The 20822-nt window shown below is 42.7% G+C and overlaps 2 protein-coding genes across 2 annotated transcripts; both read left to right on the top strand.

The window, feature by feature from the left end:
* The first annotated feature begins 804 nt into the window (after positions 1–804).
* Positions 805–10955, top strand: LOC133889940 (transcription factor BHLH094-like). Its single transcript, XM_062330362.1, has 6 exons — positions 805–1225; positions 2453–2656; positions 2861–2926; positions 3055–3123; positions 3213–3284; positions 10524–10955. Exons 1-6 carry the CDS (start codon positions 995–997, stop codon positions 10653–10655), a joined length of 774 nt encoding a protein of 257 aa, XP_062186346.1. The 5' UTR covers positions 805–994; the 3' UTR covers positions 10656–10955.
* Positions 10956–11755: 800 nt separating this feature from the next.
* Positions 11756–20190, top strand: LOC133890366 (DDT domain-containing protein DDR4-like). Its single transcript, XM_062330760.1, has 12 exons — positions 11756–12292; positions 12447–12557; positions 13046–13132; positions 13226–13263; positions 13349–13430; positions 14300–14406; positions 14494–14668; positions 15960–16052; positions 16147–16270; positions 18002–18044; positions 18126–18326; positions 18406–20190. The coding sequence occupies exons 1-12, from the start codon at positions 11849–11851 to the stop codon at positions 19172–19174; spliced, it is 2274 nt and encodes a 757-aa protein (XP_062186744.1). The 5' UTR covers positions 11756–11848; the 3' UTR covers positions 19175–20190.
* The last annotated feature ends 632 nt before the right edge of the window (positions 20191–20822 follow it).

Genomic DNA, 20822 nt, shown 5'->3' with positions numbered 1-20822 from the left:
GAACTCGAAGGAACGCTCGTTGACCGACATCGCTGAAGAAACCCTGATGTTCATGCGATTGAAGAATAACTAGTGGGATTTCTAGGCATTAATTAGACCATGTCTAACGACTTCCCTTCGTAAGTCATGTTCCCTTCAAAAAAAATTCTCATTCCCTTCAACACCCCAACGACTCTTCTTCACGGTTCCCTTCACGAAGAGATTCTTCCTCCCATTCCCTCCACACTGGGATTCTTCCTGTTTTACCTTCACGAATCCCTTTGAATAGAAGATGTTGGAGATGAGAAAAAATTAAAAGATATAGAAATGAAAAAAGAATTAGAAAAGAATAAAATGAAGAAAATATAGTTGAGTGGCCTTACTTGAAATTCATCCCCAAACATGCACTTAATCCTATCTTAAAAAAAAGACATGCACTTATTGTTTTTTAGGAAAAACTTGCACTTATTAGGCGCTAAGACTATCTTCAACGGTTTCCTTTTAGAGGCCAGAATTCTTTTATAATAGGATTTTTGTTTTCTTCAGCGTTCCAAAGGTTTCCCTTCACGGTTCCTGTCACGAAAGGATTCTCAAGATCATTCCTTTTATGATGGAATTCTCTCTTCTTTTCCTTTACAATTCCTCTAAAAAAAACTGTTAAAGATAGATAAAAATAAAGAAAATAAGAATAAAGAAGAGAAAAAAATAAAATAAAAAAAAATAATTAAAGATGATCTACCAATAGCTTCCAAAATCCAAACCGGCCAGGACCATGCCTGGACCGACCCCAAGTCCAGCCTAGTCACTGGCCAGCTTGCCTCCATCAATCTCCAAATCCCAAACCCCACCATTGTTTCAATTTTTTTTCTCACTCTCACTCACGTCGCGTCTCTCTCCCTCCAGCCTTCTCTGACCTCTGACTCCGCGCCCACAGTCCCACGCTGCCCTGCCACTGCCAAGCCAGCCACCTTCCCCTCCTCCCGATCTGGCCGCGGGGCCGAAACCCTACGCGCGCATGGATCCCGCCTCGTCGGTCGCCGCCGAGCTCTGGCGGACGCCGCACCACCGCCTCGAGGCATCCTCCGTCGTCACCACCGCCGACCGGGGCAACGGCGTACGCTCCGGCGCCGGCAGTTCCAGCCGCAGGAGGCCGCGCCGCGACGCGCCTGCGGCTGCGGCAGCGCCCGAGGAGGAGTCGTCCAAGCTCGTCTCCACCTCCGGTGCCGCCGCCGCCGCCGAGGACTCGGTAAGACTAGGGCTGTTTGGTTCTTGCCTCCAGGGGAAGCCAAAATTTAGCCACGGCTACGAAATTTGGCTTCCGTTTGGATGAAAGCCAAAATTTGGCCGTGCTCGTTTTTTCTATAGCAAAACTAGGCAAGATTTTGACGTTGAAAATGGCCGTTCTGATTTTTTGCTGGTCAAAATTTTGGTTTGGCCTCAAACTAAACAGCCCTACCTCCTCTCCACTCCCGCCCCGCATTGGCTGTGATCTGTGTCGGTTTGGTGGGTCCGGGTGCTGGATTTAGACCGGGGGAGCGGGGTGCCCGGAAATTGCAGCTTGGGCGGCCTGCCGCCGTAATCTGCTCGTCCATGCCGTCGGATGCGCTGCTGTTTCTGCGTGGCGATGACGCGGCGCTTTGACCTTGCACAATGCGACCTGATTAGTTCAAATCGAAGCTGGTTAATGCGGGTCGACTGGTTTGAGGATTCTGAATTGCTGCCTTGCTGGTTGTTGAGCTAGCCGGGGAGCTCAGTGGCATGTGGAATGGGGATTGCACTCAATGTGGTCAGGTCAGGGGTTGTGCACGGGAAATGCAGTGCCTGATTTGCAGGGATATAGCGCTTTTGGGCTCTAATGGAGTATAGTCCACTGTAGGATGAACTAACTTTATGTAGCTGTAGGTAGCATGTAGTCAAACCAGTTGGTCCAATATCGCTGTCATGGCATGGAAGTTCCTCTGGGTTCTTCAGCTGTCAAATAAGCTGAAACCACCGCCAAATATGGAAGAAACTATCACACTGTCAGCAATTCCAGCATAATTGTTTCACCAATCGGTATTCGCATCACAGTGCATGTTGCGCTGGTCTGAAAGCATCAGCAGTGTTTTGCAAGTATATAATCTCTGATGTTGGTGCAGCATTTGGTCTGTCCTAGAACTTCTTGTAGTTGACCTGCAAATTGTGATGCTTAATCCCATACTTGGTTTCTTCTGTTACTTGCATGGTAGGCTGGTAGGAGCGTCTACTGTTATAGTTTTATCCTTTTTTTGTAGTCCCTTGAGGATCTGGGAGTTATGTTTATACCAGTTATATCCAGTTTGAAGGGGGGAGACCTTATCCATGTGATCATTGCCTTGATATACGTCCCCACCATTTCTTATTCATGACCGAATTTCCTTGGCATTTTAAATACAGAAAGTAAAATGAAGAGTATTTCAGTTTGGATGATTCATATGCACACTTTTTTTCTTAGGCTGATCCAGAAGCAAAAAGTTTGAAGCTGATGACATCTGATGATAACAATGATAAAATAAGGACAGAAGCTGAAACAAATTCAGGGAATGCTAGCAAGTCTGTTGATAAAAAACCTACACCACAAGAGCCACCGAAACAAGACTATATCCATGTGAGGGCAAGAAGAGGTCAAGCAACGGACAGCCATAGCCTTGCAGAAAGAGTAAGCTCTTACTGTTTTGATGGTGTTTCCACCCTGCACATTTGGATGTTTTCTTAACTAGTTTTGATATTCTCTCTCAAGACTATGATAGTAGTGACTAATTTATTACAGAAATTGGAATGCTCAACCATTGTTATAACCTATAGACTAATTGTAATTATTCAAATTAATGACTCAATCAACTCAACATCTGTGTATTGACAGGCACGGCGAGAGAAGATAAGTGAACGGATGAACACTCTCCAGGATCTTGTCCCTGGATGCAATAAGGTGCCCCATAAATTCAAAATCTTGTGCTGCCATACTTTTATTTTTCAATTATCACACGGCTCTGTCCTCTTGGAGTCCTTTTCTCAGTCAATGCTTCTGTTGTAAACATTATTTTTTTGATTTATCAGGTTATCGGGAAAGCATCAGTCCTTGATGAGATAATAAATTACATCCAGTCTTTACAGCATCAAGTGGAGGTATGTGGTCTTCACAGTCACGTCTCATGTGAAATTGTCTTCTTGTATATGTTCAAGTAACTAATTACTAATTTACCTGCTCTCTGCAGTTTTTGTCCATGAAGCTTGAAGCGGTTAATGCTCATATGAACAATGGAAGTGTAGCTTTTCCATCTAAAGATGTAAGTTTAGTCATAATGGTTAAAACCTGAGCTTCCAATATTCTTGATAAAAAGTTTAGCATGGGGTAAATTATTGCATTTTTTGTTTTCTGCATATCATATCAGCTTAAGTTCTTAATATTTCAATTTGACCTGACATGGTTGCCTGACACTACGTGAAAAAAAGGTCATAGGTGATGGGTGGTAACCGTCATTAGTGACAGGTCTCGCACCCGTCACCCCGAACGTGTCAATGATGAGTCGTTATTGGTGACGGATCTGGTTAAGACCCGTCAACAATGAGATCATAGGTGACGGGTGACAACTTGACCCGTCATTAATGAAAGTTATAGGTGACGGGACGTAACAGTGACCCGTCACTAATGACTGAACATAAGTGACGAGTTTTAAGAGTGACCCATCACTTACGATTGATAAATGTTTTTCGCGTTTTTTGGATACGAAAAAAATATTTTTTCACTCGAGCCACCCCAACACAGAGCCCATTGCATATGCCCCACAAGCCACGCCATGGCTTTCAGTATTTGCGTTTCGTTTGAATCGAAGTCGCGACCTCTCCTCGCTTGCGAACCACCCTTACCACCTCAGCTATCATGTCGTTGTGATAGGAAGCGGATATTTTATCCTTTTAACTTTTGTTGACGAAGGTCATAGGTGACTGAAAGTGCATCTAGATCCCCTATGTGGATTTTGGCTAATTGATGACAAACGATTAAGAGACTAATGAGTTTATTGGGGTTATGAATAGATTTTAGTCCCATTGGATAAGTGAAATGTACGTGATGTCGCTTAGGGGGTGAATAGACGTTTCCTGAAATTTAAAACTTCGCAGCGGATTACTCAGTCCGAGTACTTCGGGTCAATCCGGAGACTCTGGGTTATATAGAACCCGGATACTCCGGGCTTTCCCGGATAATTCGGATGAAACGGGAAATTGAAACTTATGAACTTTTGAGCAAATCTAATTGAGTCTATAAGTTACCACAGGTTCTAAGAAATGCATAAGGACCTTATCACTAACAACCTGCAGTCACACGCACACAAGCAACAAGATCGGAAAAATCCTCAAAAATCAACTAGAACACGTAAATGTACAATAAAGTAAAGGAAACAAAGATTTGTTCCCGAAGTTCGGCTACCTCACAAAGAAGTGCCTACGTCTTCGTTGATGAGCTCACAAAGAGCCGGGTCTCTCTCAACATTTTCCTCACCAAAGCGATCAAAAAGACCAAGTTATGGTTCTTACTCAATTCAAAGGGTAATACAAACTTTCCGGGGCACTCCATAAGCTTGAGTGCTTTCCGGGTGACGTCTTGCCGTCTAGGAACTTAAAACTCCAAAAGTAAAGAATGTGAATCGACAGTTTGGCGATGACCTCAAGTGCTCAAGAATGGATTTTAGCTCTCTAGCACTCAATCTCACTTCTCAAACCCTAATCTCCAAATCTTGCAAAAATCAAAACTCTAGAGGAGTTAAGAGGGCTATTGAATAGCTTTGAATGAGTTTTTCTACAAGTTGTTTAACAGCAAATGAAGGAGGGGGTAAAGAGGTATTTATAGTCCACTTCAAAAAAAACTAGCCGTTACTGTGCATTTTGTACTGACCCGGAGTATCCGGATTCACCCGGAGACTCCGGGTAACACTTGGGCGCACATGCAGAACCACTATCTGGAGCTTGCCTAGAGGGCCGGAAACACCAGAACCCGGAGTATCCAGGCCAACCCAGAGACTCCGGGTTAAGCACTTAAAGCCTACCCGAGACTGTCTCGGAGTCTCACCCGAAGACTCCGTAGTATCCGGGCTAACCTGGAGTTCGAGACTCTCTGCCGGAGTCTCATTCGGAGACTCTGACCTATTGATCAGAGTCCGGAGTATCCAGGCTAACCCGGAGACTCCAGACTGAGACAACGTAAGTCTTTTTTTCCGGTGTCCGTGTGTGATTGTGTCTCTCAACTTTCTATTCTAAAAAGATATTTTGAGCACTGAGACACATTTAAAACTATTAACACGTATCACTCTTGATAGTACGACTATCATGAACTCAAATTCAAAATAAAAATGAATTAAAGCCTATTGAGTAACTACATGCCACCTCTCTTTTCTTTTTGAGGGACGCTAACGTCTCTTAACTTATCCAAAGAGATTTAAAATCTGTTCATAATTTCAGCAAACCCATTAGTCCCTTAATCGTTTATCATCAATTAGCCAAAACCCACATAAGGGGTCTAGATACACTTTCAATCTCCCATTTTTGGTGATTGATGACAACACGATTAAAGCTTACAAGAGATTAATTAATTAATTAATTAAAATCTATAAGCCTTTCAGTCCCAAACAAGTTGGGGTAGGCTAGAGATGAAACCCATAAGATCTTGCAAGTGTAGTCATGGTTCTGGCACGTGGATAGCTAACTTCCACGCACCCCTGTCCATAGCTAGTTCTTTGGTGATATTCCAGTCTTTCAGATCCCTCTTTACCGACTCCTCCCATGTTAAGTTTGGTCTACCTCGACCTCTCTTGACATTATCCGCACGCTTTATTCTTCCGCTATGTACAGGCGCTTCTGAGGGCCTGCGTTGTATATGCCCAAACCATCTCAAACGATGTTGGACAAGCTTCTCTTCAATTGGTGCTACACCAACTCTATCACGTATGTCCTCATTCCGAACCCGATCCTTTCTTGTGTGGCCACACATCCATCTCAGCATGCGCATCTCCGCTACACTCAACCGTTGGACATGTTGCCTTTTAGTTGGCCAACATTCTGTGCCATACAACATCGCAGGTCTAATTGCCGTCCTATAGAACCTGCCTTTTAGCTTCTGTGGTACTCTCTTGTCGCAGAGGACGCCGGAAGCTTGGCGCCACTTCATCCACCCGGCTTTGATTCGATGGCTCACATCTTCATCGATTTCACCATCCTTCTGCAGCATCGACCCCAAATATTGAAAGGTATCCTTCTGAGGTATCACCTGCCCGTCAAGGCAAACCTCATCCTCCTCGTGCCTAGTAGTACTAAAATCGCACCTCATGTACTCAGTTTTAGTTCTACTAAGCCTAAAACCCTTCGACTCCAAGGTCTGTCTCCACAGCTCCAACTTTTCATTTACCCCCGTCCGACTATCGTCGACTAGCACCACATCATCTGCAAAGAGCATACACCATGGGATATCACCTTGTATATCCCTTGTGACCTCATCCATCACCAAAGCAAAAAGATAAGGGCTCAAAGCTGACCCTTGGTGCAGTCCTATTCTAATTGGAAAATCATCGGTGTCACCATCGCTTGTCCGAACACTTGTCACAACATTATCGTACATATCCTTAATAAGGGTAATATACTTTGTTGGGACTTTGTGCTTCTCCAAAGCCCACCACATAACATTCCGTGGTATCTTATCGTAGGCCTTCTCTAAGTCAATGAACACCATATGCAAGTCCTTCTTTTGCTCCCTGTATCTCTCCATAAGTTGTCATACCAAGAAGATAGCTTCCATGGTCGACCTCCCAGGCATGAAACCAAACTGATTTTTGGTCACGCTTGTCATTCTTCGTAAGCGGTGTTCAATGACTCTCTCCCATAGCTTCATCGTATGGCTCATCAGCTTAATCCCACGGTAATTAGTACAACTTTGAATATCCCCCTTATTCTTGAAGATTGGTACTAATATACTCCGCCTCCATTCTTCGGGCATCTTGTTTGCCCAAAAAATAAGGTTGAAAAGCTTAGTTAGCCATACAATTGCTATGTCTCCAAGGTATCTCCACACCTCAATAGGGATACCATCAGGGCCCATTGCCTTGCCTCCTTTCATCCTTTTTAAAGCCTCCTTGACCTCAAACTCCTGAATCCTTCGTACAAAACGCCTGTTGGCATCATCAAAGGAGTCGTCCAGCTCAATGGAAGAGCTCTCACCTCCTCCATTGAACAGCTGATCGAAGTACTCTCGCCATCTATTCTTAATCTCATCTTCCTTCACCAGAAGTCGATCTGTCCCATCCTTGATGCATTTGACTTGGTTGACATCCCTCGTCTTCCTCTCACGGATCTTGGCCATCTTATAGATGTCCCTTTCCCCTTCCTTCGTGTTTAGCCGCTGGTAGAGGTCCTCATACGCCCGACCTCTTGCTTCACTCACTGCTCGCTTTGCGGTCTTCTTCGCCACCTTGTACTTCTCTACGTTGTCAACACTCCTGTCCAAGTGTAGGCGTTTGAAACATTCTTTCTTCTCCTTGATAGCCTTCTGGACATCCTCGTTCCACCACCAGGTATCTTTCGCTTCGCTTCTACTTCCCCTCGTCACCCCAAACTCCTCAGAAGCCACCTTCCGAATGCAAGTCGCCATCTTTATCCACATATTGTTTGCATCACCTCCTTCCTCCCAAGAGCCCTCCTTAATTACCCTCTCCTTGAAAGCTTGAGCCGCTTCCCCCCTGAGCTTCCACCACTTCGTTCTAGCGACTTTAGCGCGCTTATCCCGCTGGACACGTATCCGAAAGCGGAAGTCAGCCACCAAAAGCTTACAAGAGATAATCGAATTAAAGAGTTTTGAATTCTAATATATATGGTGAGCTCCTTCTAAATATGTGCATCGATTGAAATTAGAATTTGAGATCAAATGCACATATTTAAAGAAATTTTGTGAAAGCTCCCCTATATCTTAGCATCCATGGGGTCCAAGTGTGAGTGAACATGATAGCGCGTGATGCATATGATAAGATATATCACAAAATATAAGAAAGAGAGAAGCAAACATTACATATCAAACATCTCATAGCATCACATTAACACAAATATTGTCTTACAAATTTAAATTCAACGACTAGCATACCACGTATAGTTCATCACAAATTATTACATATATCTTATATGTCCAACGGAAACGATAAATATTCGAATAGCACTTAAAGCCTACTCGAGACTCTGTCTCAGAGTCTCTCACCCGGAGACTTCGGCCATATACCAGACTCCGGAGTATCCGGGCTAACCCGGAGACTCCGGGTTGAGCTCTCAAGTTCAAACCAAGACTCTATGTCGGAGTTTCACCCAGAGAGCACCTAAGCTTGTGGAGTGCCTTGAGAAGTTTGTATTACCCATTGATTTGAGTAAGAACCCTAGCTTGATCGTTTTGGTCGCTTGTGTGAGGAAATGGTTGAGAAAGACTTGGCTCTTTGTGAGCTCCTCAACGGAGACGTAGTCACTTTTTTGTGAGGTGGCCGAACTTCGGGAACAAACTTTTGTCTCCTTCACTTTATTGCACATTTACTTATTCTAGTTGATTTTTGGGATTTTCCTGATCTTCCTGCTTGTGCGCGTGTGACTACAGGTTGTTGGTGATAAAGTTTTTAGGCATCTCTTAGAACCTGTGGTAATTTATAGATTCAATTAAATTTGCTCAAAAGTTCATAAGTTTCGATTTTCTGTTTCATCCGAATTATCTGGGTAAACCCGGAGTATCCGGGTTTTGTATAACCCAGAGTCTCCGGATTGACCCGGAGGATCCAGACTCAGTAATCCGTTGCGAAGTTTTAAATTTCAGGAAACGCCTATTCACCCCCCTCGGCGACATCACGTACATTTCAGTGACGAGTCATAACTGTGACCATCACCTATGACTGATTAGTGACGGGTCAGAACAGTGACCCGTCACCTATGATCATGTTACCAATTTGAATTACAGGTTGCTCCAGAGCTTAAGAGAAAAGGGAATAAAAACACTTTTAATGGTTCGAGTCAGAACAGTGACCCGTCACCTATGATCATGTTACCAATTTGAATTACAGGTTGCTCCAGAGCTTAAGAGAAAAGGGAATAAAAACACTTTTAATGGTTCAATTCAAAGTTTTAGAATCACATAGTGGAATTAAAGTTCAATTGAGCTATTCACTTCGACCCAAAGCAGCTGCAGAATTAAAATAAGCAATGTAATGAATGTTTCAAATAGGTGACCTGGAGTGACTTCGGTAAAACTGATATAACTTTTGCATACAGACTCTGATTTTGACATTTTTTGACTACGTATATCTACAAAAAAAGTTACATCCGTTTCTCTCCCACTTTGTTGGGTTCAGCAAATTTTTCGAGGCCAAAATTGGCCTGTAAGATTGAGTTCTCGCCCCCTTAAGTTTTTGTACCGTTTTCAAAACGCGTGTTTGTGTCCATAGCTGTCACCCTTTACATCAAACTTGAGTAGAAAAGTGTTGCCGAGGTGAGAAAAAATAAAAGAAAAATAAAAATTATTTGCGAATACCGTACATTCAACTGTCTTCTTTTCACCCCTTTTTTCATAGTACTTTCCTGCTTTCTTTTGTTAGATATTGGCCTTGACTTTTTATAGTTTTTGTTCTGTAGGTATGCACATGAGTATGTTTTTTTTGTTAGATATTGAACAAAATATATTTTGATGAAACAACTGCTCATGAAATTATTATATGTCATAGGTGACGGGTGAATAATATCATATATAACGGGTGAAGAGTATCACCTGTTACCTATTTTCAGCACGAGCGTCAATTTTCAGACCCGTCATAAGTGACGGGTCATAACATCGTCATAAGTGAGGGGTCATGTTTTCATAACATGATTGTCACTTATGATTGGACCAGGAGACCCGTTACTAATGATTAGTTTAGAATAATCCGTTACTGATGAATCATCATTAGTGACGGGTTATAAGTTGATTCGTCACTAATGACTAGCTTAGGATGACTTGCCACTGATGATTAATCGTAAGTGATGGGTCACAACTACGACCCGTCACTATTATCATCAGTGACAGGTTATTTTACGACCCGTCACTAATTTCTTGTCTCATTTGTCTGTTTTTCACGTAGCGAGACTTGTATTTTCTATTACTACTATGGTAGTCATCTAAAGCTACGTCACTCTATTTTATTGGTTAAACATGTACTTCAGTATGCAGAATGCTCCATATTGTTTTGAAGCCATTTGATGATCCATCTGAACCATTAAACAATTTGGTGGTCATGACATGTTCCTAACTGCGTACACAAAAGTAATATTGTACTTTTGGAAACCAAATGATTAGAACTCAGCTGGCATTCTATGAGTTGGTTTTCAGTTTTATTTATGCTGTTTGGCAGTAGGATTGGTACATTGTTGAAACGGCATATTAGTTTCCTTTTCTTTCAGCTTTATGCCTTTGCCTATTCTGTTAAATGAGCCTGCAAACTTACATGAAAGTTCAAAAAAGGTTACTGGTGCCTGCTTTCTTGCAGATTGGTGCTCCGCCATATAACACGGCTCCGGGTCTGTCATTCGATCCACAAACACTAAGGGAATACGCCCAGGGCTTGACATCAGAATGGCTTCACATGCAGATTGGCAATGCTTATGAAAGAGTGACATGAATGAAACGAGGAAACCCATAAAACAAAATTTCCTCGTGGTGGCCAATAAAGAGTACCAGGATTAAACGAAGTCCGTGGTCCTAGGTTTATTTTTTCCCCTGGTTATCTTGTCGCCAAAGTTGTTTTATTCCTTGTTTGGGCCGGGCATAATGCCGTAGGTACATTCACCTAGGAGCAAGCATGGTCTTTTTCCATCTGCATCTGTGTACGGATTTTGTGATATGCTTGTGTGATGTGTCTCGGGAAATTTCTGTACCTCAGATTGATACAAGAAAAGATGGAAATATTGTTGTATGGCTATGATGGTGCGCAGTTTGAGACTTCGCAAATGTAGGGGATGCCATCGGACTGCTGGTTATCCTGCTGCTTGGTTGGGTAAACCAGTTACTTGTTTGTCAGAACTAGTGGCGTGCACATTGATTTCGAGCGTATTTTCCCTTTGCTTGGATTCTGTTATGGTAAGTTGTTCATGAACTTCTGCGAGGTTCACCGCTTATGTTACCCTCAAGGTCAAAAGGAAGATCAAAAGCCTGGACGGCTCTCCCGTTCTCTTTCCTGGGTCCTGGCTGGTTTTCAGCTCAGATGCTCAGTGTAGGACGTAGGAGCTAGCTCACAACATACTAAAGTATGTGACGAGGCCACTAGGGTGATGACTCAATTGCTTGAAGCTAACCCCATTCATCTCTCCAAGCCCATTGGAATTCCCTTGCAGACAGACAGAACTATATTTACATAATCATCAATTCCCAAGCCCGTTGTACATAATCATTAAGACCATTCCACAAAAGTTAGGATGAAAAAGACAGATAGAATTACATTTAAGATGTGTCACTACTTATAAAAATATTCTATATTACCATCTAAAACGCACACTGATATTTATAAGTTACATTTAAAAACTTATCAATTCAATACAAACACAACCGATTCATATTCAACCATAGCAAAGCTACTCGATCAGTTAAATTGGATCTCAAGACGCAACACAAACCCTCGTCAAACCCAACACGAACGAGGGTCAACAAAAAAAAAAAAACCCAGACGAACGAGTTCAAGTGCTCAACCAATTTTTCACGCTGACGGCTTGACGCCTCGCCCCTGAGTCGCAATTCCCATCCTACCCCTCTCAGGCTCTCACCACCCCTACTACGCGTAATCCCATTTTTACCCTTCCCCTCCTCCGCTCCCCTTCCATGGCTTCCACCTCCGCCTCCCCGCCCCCCGCTTCCTCCTCCCAACCAAACCCTAACCCTAGCACCGACGCGGATCCCCGATCTGATCCCCCCATGCCCGACGCCAGCGACGGCGCTCATCCCGCTTCGCCGGAGAAGCGGGAGGAGGAGGAAGCGGAGGAGGCGCCGCCCGGGAACGCGAAGCCGGCGGCGGCGGAGGAGCAGCCGACCCCGCGGAAGACGCGCCTGCCGCGCGCGTGCAACAACAAGCCCAGGCCCCCGCCGCCACCGCCACCGGAGCGGCCGCGCCGGCGCGCCGCGGCGGGCGCCGGCGCCGGCGCGGACGAGACGCCGCAATGCCGCGTCGTCACGCCGCTCGTGTCGGAGCCCGAGGCGCCCGCGGAGCTGCCGCGCTGGCGGCTCCGCTGCATGTGGGAGCTCGCCTCCGTCCTCAACTTCCTCCACGTGCGCGCCGTGCCCTTCTCGCTACACTCGTGCTACCTGGCCCTCGCTGGCGCCGTGCTCTGGGGCTCGGGGGTTTTGCTCCTGTTTCGTGCTGTGGGCTTCGGAGCTAGGGTTAGAGTTTGACGCCGCTGTTGCACTGTTTTGGTGGGTGTAGGTGTTCCGGCCTCTGCTGAACGTCACTGCTGAGTTCACGGCGGAGGACCTCGAGGCGGCGCTTATCACTCCCAACAGTACTCTAGACGATGTGCACATGCCGCTGCTAAAGGTGAGCCCATTCAGCTGGTTCAGTTTGAAGTTGATCCCCACCCTCTCTTTCCGCTCTGTGTGTGCGGGGGTGTGTTTTCACTTGTTTTGTACCTTAGTTATCACTGCATTCGTGACCAGATATCGAGTTGTGCTTTTTTATCCCATGCGAGAAGTAAAATTTGTTCATTTTTTGTTGGCGACCTTGCATGCTTTGTGTTACTGAGTTTGTATGCCGCCTGTAGTTCTAGAAGCTCTGTGCTGATTTTTTACATGGACTGTCATGTGAGCAAATGCAATAATGGCATGTGCCCTGTTATTCTTGGTTGGTCTCTTGCTCAAAGGTGCCCTGTTATTTGCAATTGATTGTGTGGGTTAAGAACTATACTAGCTGTCTGCTTATAAAAACAAACTATTTTTTCTCATTTGTTAAAGTGCGCTTTATATTGTACATCGTTTTCCATGCAACATTTGTCCTTGAATCCTCATGCGGTTTGATCACACCTGCAGTCGATTCCTCCAATAACTCGCATGGCTATGGGGCGTGGAACCTGGGTGACCGTCCTATGTAGAAAGCTAAGGGATTGGTGGCATTGGGTATATGACTAATATTCCATGTTGCAAACAATTTGGGTAAATGGCAGTAATGGTATTCCATTCAATTGGAGCTAATAAGGATCTGAACTGCAGGTTGCAGAAGGTGATCTGCCAATAGTTGCATCCCATGGGTTAGTTCAGCACACAAGACATGGTTGATTAAACCTCGTGCTGCAATTTCATACTGATGATTTTCCCAATTCTTTCATCTTGCAGAACTGAAATTGAAACATATAAAACACTAGAGCCGGCGACTCGTTTAGTGATCTTGAAAGCGATATGTGATATTCGTGTTGAGGTATGTGCTGGACTTATCTTCATTAGATGACAAACCAAGGGAAGGTTGCCAAAATTGATATTTTATCCTTGCTATTTGTATATTCTTGTCTCATTTCTTGTGGTGTAGTTCGGTAGTAATTACTACTGGCAATTTCAGTTGAGTTCCAGTGTTGTTGATTCACTTAAAAAAGCTTATTTCCTTAATATGGGTAAAATACCAACGTGACCACTTTTTCAGTGCTTTCAAACTTAAGTGAGTATCAACCATTATTTCAGCCTACGGTGTACAGATAAGAAATTTTTCTGTCAAAGATAATTCGAACCCACTTCATTTATGGGAATTTCAACAGTACTTGCATTTATTCCTGTCCTATGAACTTGCCAAAGTTCTAAGAGAAGATGCTGGTAAAAGAAAAACCTTTTGAAGAGTATTTGCTCCTTGTCACTGTTGTACTCTCTTGGCAAGGGCTAAATGCTGTGACAGATATGCAAAATCTAAATTTCTACACGAGGTATTTCCTTTTTTCTTTTTAATAAAGAATCTGCTGCTTCATGGCTCTTGTTCTTTTCCCCTAGCACAACTACAGAGGAGGGGTCCTTGCACTAGCTTGGATGCTTTACACTAGAAGAATAGTTATGATGACAGTTTGAGTGACAAGCTGATTTTTAAAACAAATGTATGCCTTATAGCAAAGAGACAGTTTGTCTGCTGTCATGTGTAAATTAAGCGTAAGGGAGGGATGGATGTGTGAAAGAGCTGGAGGTTTGTCCTGTTTGATATGTGTTTGGAAACAGGTTGCAATTTGTCTTTGACATTAGCTGCAAGTTAGCTACATTACATGCTGTTAATCTTGACAATATATTTGACTACCAAGCGTAATTTTGCAGCAAGAGGATATTCGGAACTTCATTGACAGTTCCCTTAAGCATGGATATGACCTTTCTACCTTCCGTAAAGAACGGGTTGGGGGAGATTCCCTTGGAATCTCATACTGGTGGGTAGATTTTTTTTATCTTGAATGGAAAGAATTTCCATTGTTTTTTATTTCATGTAGGCTTGCTAATCAAGTCATGCAAAACAGGTATGAAGATGATGAGATTCTTGGACATAGATTGTCTCGTGAAATTAGACGAGTGGAACAGGTCAAGAAGGAGCCAGGAAAGAGATCCAGGGGAAAAGGATCTTCAACGCCTCCAGTTGTGTCCTATCAGTGGGAAACTGTTGCATCAAACTTTGATGAGTTTGATGATGTCGCGGTCAGTTTTGACTTTTGAGTTCCTCATGTCTGCCTCATAGAGTGAATTATTAAGTAACATTTGTTTTTTCCCCTAATATTAGACTTCTTACACAAAAATATGAGCCTGCGATAATAGGTGATCATGTTGTGATTATAAAAAACACAGTTAGTGTTTACTGTTTGTGTGCTAATTTTATATGTTTATTTCAGCATGTAATATGTGGATTATTATATGCTGGATATGGAGATTATGAATTGGGTTCATCCTTTGTTCTTTCATGACCGAAATAGTTATTGATGACAGTTTACACATAGATCTCCATGGAAATGAAGTCTTCCCTCAGTTTGTTGTACCTACTTCATTCGGTTATTTTCTAGTTCAAAGCAATATTACTGTGTAAAGTTATGGAGATGGCAAATAACATTCTTTTTGTCCCCCCAAATAAAGAAGGAACAATGGTGGAGGTAGACCTTGACGTGTGAGCCAAAATTCTTATTTTAAATTGATCTCCGCAAGCACTAAAAATGAGATTCAGTGGAAAATGCAGCAATTGAATAAAATGTGCTGATAGTTATTTTGTTGGACTTTTCCTTCTTTTCTATTTCTCCTTTGTTATATTGAACTGGAACATTTTTTACCTGGTGTACTTCGATCTTATCATTTTCTACTTTAACATTTTTGTCAATATCTTTTGTGTACATGTTACGCAATCACGCACAACTTGGAAAGTACCTTGTATAGATATTGACCCCCACATTTTTTCCTTTATGTTTCACTAGTGGTTTTAATGATTCATGTGCAACATTTTTTTCAATACAAGATGACCCGGATTCCATTACTTCAGCAGCAGAATTACGTAGGTCCCAACCACGATTCATATGCAAGACAAAAAAGGAAAACTTCCGGTTGTGACTGGTAAATGACACACCATAGCAGCAACACGGCAAGCACATGCATGACTATCTTGTAAAACTGATTCCCTAATAGCTGAACTTGCATGAGGTTATTGGAACCATTTCTCATGGTGCGCTCTAGTGTTTCGTTGTCTGCACACTTGTTTTGAAGACCATGTTAATGCCAGCCAAATTGAAAACATATCCTGCAACCCATGTATCAACATCTAAATAATGTGTCAATATTTTCCTATGCCCTAGTTCTAACCGAAGGTTGGCTAGCTTCCTTGGTACAGAACATAGTTTACTTGGAAGAAAATGCTGGTGTGAAATATTAATCAAATGTTACTTTTGCCTGGATATCAATTGTAGTGATGTTATTGAGATTAGTTACTTTCATGCCTGTTTCTGCTTAGGAAAAACTCTTCTCAAGTCGGAACAGGACAGAGGTCTCCCTTGGAAAGAAGCTGAAGATCGAGTATCTTCCAGAGATAGAAAAGATCCATAAAGTGTGTACCCTGTTCAACTCAGTCTGATATATTCATTTTGCTAGAGGGTTTTTTGTTTTGAGCTTTGTTAATCAACCGTTTCTTCTTCATGCAGAAGAAGGAGAAGTTGCTCAAAAAACAACAGAGAGAAGCGCTCCTCATTGATAGCTACTTGACATCAGATGGACTTACCACCGGCCGCTCTCTCCGTGATAGAAAACCTGTAACATATACATTTGGTAAGCTTCAAAACTGAATTAAGCATTTTTTGTTGGCGAATCGCTCAGTACCATCACAAAGATCATCTGAGTTGGAAAATATCACGGATGATTAACTGACATGCGACCTCAGGCCTTATTTGTCTGGCTCACACTGGATGGTATTTTTGAATTTAACATCTTGGTGGTACTGATCTAATTTTTTCCTTATTGTTTTGAACATAATCGCACTTAAGTGCTTCTCATTCATTAACCTCTCTTTCAGTTATTTTTCCATCAGGTTAGATATCCGACTAACATTTTCTGCATCAATGATTCATTGTTCTATCAATGCCCTTATGGGCTCCCAAAGCATAGTTGCTTGTTAGTATGAACCATTGGTTCTTAACAATAGTTTAATGAACGGATGGTAGTGTGACTCCCATGGTTATCAAGTCCCAGGATTAGTCAACAAGTCAGCTTGGGTGCACGACTAGAGGCCCTCAGCTCGACTTGGAAGCCTAGTCTAGTGACTTGTCGACTTGCCAACGTCTTGCGGTGACTAGGTGACGGTTGGTGGTGGCTGGGCATGCGACTTGTGGCGGCTGGGCGTGCGACTGGTGGCGAATGTGCTTTGCTTGGCCAATCTTTTCGGCCCATTTTTCATGCTACAAGATGCATAGGCACAGCTCATAGGGGATCACAACCCTAAACCCACCACCGCCCCCTTCCTGTTGCCGTCGCCACCCCCTTCCCATCGCCTCCCCATCCCCCTTCCCGTCACCTCCCTCCCCCTTCCCCTGTCATCGTCAGCCGTCGCCGCCCTTAGCTTCAGACTGTCAGTCAGGTCTCCTCAGATATGCAGCAGGCCAGCAGCTCTATTTTGTAGCTTCAGGCCGTCAGCTGTTGCTCTGTTGCCGTCAACATTTTAGAAACTTTAAGTTTCTTTACTAATAATTCTATCTTTGCCTGTTGTTTTTTGTTCTGTACTTCTGATACAATCCATTCTGTGGAATTTCTGCTGTCTACTCCAGATTAGTCGTGACTAGTTGGTCAACTAGTCGACCAAGTCGCCCCTACGGCGACTTGACCCGACTTGATAACTATGGTGACTCATGCAAATCTATAGTATAATAGAAAAAAGCATTAGTTCAAGTGGATCCATGGCATCATGACCAATATCCATAAAATCAGATAGCTGCAATTCAAAGTTCGATCCCTCCTATGAAATATGTTGGTGTTCAATAGCACATCCCTTGATTACTTGTACTCATCTAAATCTCCCCCCCCCCCCCCTCCTAATATATAGACTGAACGTTGGGAGATGAAGTGCTGCATTAAAATGTAAGTCAATAGCGTAGGTGTAATTACTGAAAGAAAAAGTTGATTCTGACCTGTACATGAGGATGACTTCACAACAATGTGCATGCCTCCAACTAGTCTAAATTTATAAGTGCATCTATGTTGGCCCAACTCGCAGCTAAATTCCAGTTTCCAGTTAGGTTTGGATACAAAATTACCCAAATTAGTAAACTTTGGAACTGATTGATGTAACTGGCTGGAAATTAAATACGAACCATGTGGGGATGTGGTGGAGTAATCTGAATTATTCCTGGTCCTGGAACCCTTGTACACTGGTATCTGAAATCTATCCTTTCAGCATACGCATCTGTTTGTGATGATTGGAATATGTTCTTTTTCAATCTAATCATTTAGTTCAGTTAATTTCACCATCTGTTCTAATTACAAGGTTTGACTTTATTTACAATGCAGACGACTATGATCGCTCAATAAATGAAGCCATTAAAATAACGAAGTATGCAAATCATCTCTTAAGCTTAACATTTCTTATTCAAGGAATATATACGTTATTGTAATCATTTCTAACATTGTACAGGAAAAGAGAGGAGAACTCAGCTGAGCCTGTTGGTAATACTGCTAATAGGAGGGTGCTTATGCCAAGATTGGAGGCACCAAGCAATGGAAAGTTAAATGGCCCTTCACCGAGTGCCAACGAATCATATGACGGAAATTCTTTTAAGTCAGATGACTACCGAGATAGTGATGGTGAACAAGAAAATGAAGCACTTGATCGCAGGTACCTCTCTTAGCATGTGGTGTTTATCGTTACCCTACTGAATGTAATGGGTTCATGAACATTGTGTTTTGTGTCACAGCAATCGGCGGAGGAAAAGATCTCAGAGATATACAGAAGACTTTGTTGAGGCTGTCTCGGATATTGATCCAAACTTTGACAGCGACGATGATATCATGGGAGAGGCAGTGTATGATGAGGAATACTTGAGAAGTCGCAAACAGCAGAAGGCATCAAGCGCTTCTGAAGAGGATGAAGAGTTCCGGTTGGAAGAAGATGCAGAAGATGATGAAGAGGAAGATGAATATTCGTTGAGTACCAGCGAAGATATAGAGGAGCCCCAGCGGCATAAAAAACTGGAAACTCGCGGCCGGCGAGGGACCAAGCTGAGATCTGTTGATGAAATCCAGACAAGTCTCAGACGCAGCAAGCGTTCTTCTCGTCCACGTATTAACTATCAACAATATGATTTTTCAGACACAGATACTGAACCAGGAAAGGCAAGGAAATCTGATGCCTCAGATCCTGATGCTGGCTCCGATGCAGAGAATGGTATGGAACTCTCAACCTCGAGTCAAGAGCAAGAGGAAGAAGAGGAAGATAGTCCTGATGAACAAAATGGTAATAATGCCAGTAATAAAATGGAGGAGGACCATGCAGTGACAGAAAATAAAGTGCAACAAGATGAGGAGCAACAGCCACAACAGCAGCCTGTAGAGAAGATGGACGCACCCAACAGGGAAAGTAAAAGTGTAGGGAGAACCTTCCTAGATCTAAATGAGCTTGCACCTGGAGGTGGCTTTGATGATGGACCAAGCCTGACCGTGAAAGATGACATGGATAACAGTTAGGATAAGTTTTGTGATACATTTGAGTGGTAGTGGTTGGTATTCCGACTTCGGAGCAAGGTGTAAATGTATGAGTGGACCATTAGGACAGATCAATGGGCCTGTGATGAATGATGTGACTATATTTTGGTGGTTCAAACTGATGGCTGCTGCATTGATTTACAGTGACAGGGGAGTCGAGGTTCCACTGGACTCGGGACGAGCTTCTTCAAATGTTATCTGAGTGCTATTTCGTACTTGGAGGCCAAGATGAGGTAGTTTTGTATTTGATTATGTACACTACATGAAGGGCGCATATCAATCGCTGCTGTATTATGGCCAGACTGATTGATGCTGTGTTGCGGCCAGTTCTGTAGGACATAAATTTACTGCCTCCATTTATTTAGTTTTAGGGGTGATGTTAATGGGAATTCTTGCAGTATTTTCTATGGAGGATACCTGCACACCTGAGTGATCTCTCGGCATTTGCAAACTCTTTTCCACATGTAGAGTCTAAACAGGATCAGTAGATCTGTATCTATATCTGACAATCTGATTTGTTTGGTCACCTGTGTAGCTGACATTGAGCTGTCCTACTTCGATGCACCGGCAGAGTTGTAATATTGTTGGAATTTGATGTTCATTCATCCTAGATGCGAAGGGTAGTGCATGCATTTGACTAATGTTGTAGCCCTCGGTTGTATCCATTGCAGTGAGTGGCTATTATGGCTTCTAGATCTGATGTTGTATCCTGGTGATTGCTATATGGCTTCAAAATTTTAGATTTGCCCTTTTTGCAAAATTATTGAACAGTAACTTAGGTGTTCATTCAGCTTTGCTGCGCTGCAAGATCATGTAAAATGTTTGGACATATAAGGTTCATCTGAGTACTGTATAATCCCTCGTGCAATATTTGGTCGTGTCCACAGCCACAGCCTCCAACGACTCAATTTATGGCTGTATATTTGTTGCAAGATTTTCTCTACATTGAATATTATTATTTGTTTTTCCTTTCTCGGTTCAAATCTTTATATTGTGAACATGTTGGGAGAGATCAATTTAAATGCGTGTGGCTATAAATATCATCAATAGAAATAAAGACCCTTTTGTTAAATTTGATGGGATTATTGAGGATGGTGGGAATGGAGTGATTATATTAAAAAACTATATCGAATAAGCGAAAGTTTATAGGCTTGAGATAGATGAATTTTATAGGATTTTGGAGGAACTGAATATTATTTTGTATAGGTGCTGTAGTATTTCCGTGCTCCAGTCAAGGTTCAAATTGCAGTTTCTTAGAAATTTGTAGGAACTTATTCTAAATATGATTCACGAAGGACCTAGTAGTTTACTCTTTAGTGAAAAAGCAAATCCTCTCATTAGAGATGTCTCGCTTCCTTTGTAGGTTATATATACATATACATATTAAATGCTAGGAGCGGTATGTACGTGACTAGAGTAGGCGGTCAGAGCTATCTTCATTAGACATGGACGAGATTCTAGACTTTAGATCATATATTTACCTCTATAATATCGCTTGTTTCAAGTTTACTCTTACATGGACGAGATTCAGAGGTAATGTTAGAGCACTCTATGTATGAGAATTTTAAGTGTGTCTGTGACACTAATCTATACTAATATCTGCGAATTTTTTGAAAAAAAACTAATATAT

This window comes from Phragmites australis, chromosome 14 (genome assembly GCF_958298935.1).
Source record: "Phragmites australis chromosome 14, lpPhrAust1.1, whole genome shotgun sequence".
Taxonomy (NCBI): Eukaryota; Viridiplantae; Streptophyta; class Magnoliopsida; order Poales; family Poaceae; genus Phragmites; species Phragmites australis.
The sequence above is the reverse complement of the archived record's forward strand: the minus strand, read 5'-3'. Positions and strand labels throughout refer to the sequence as shown.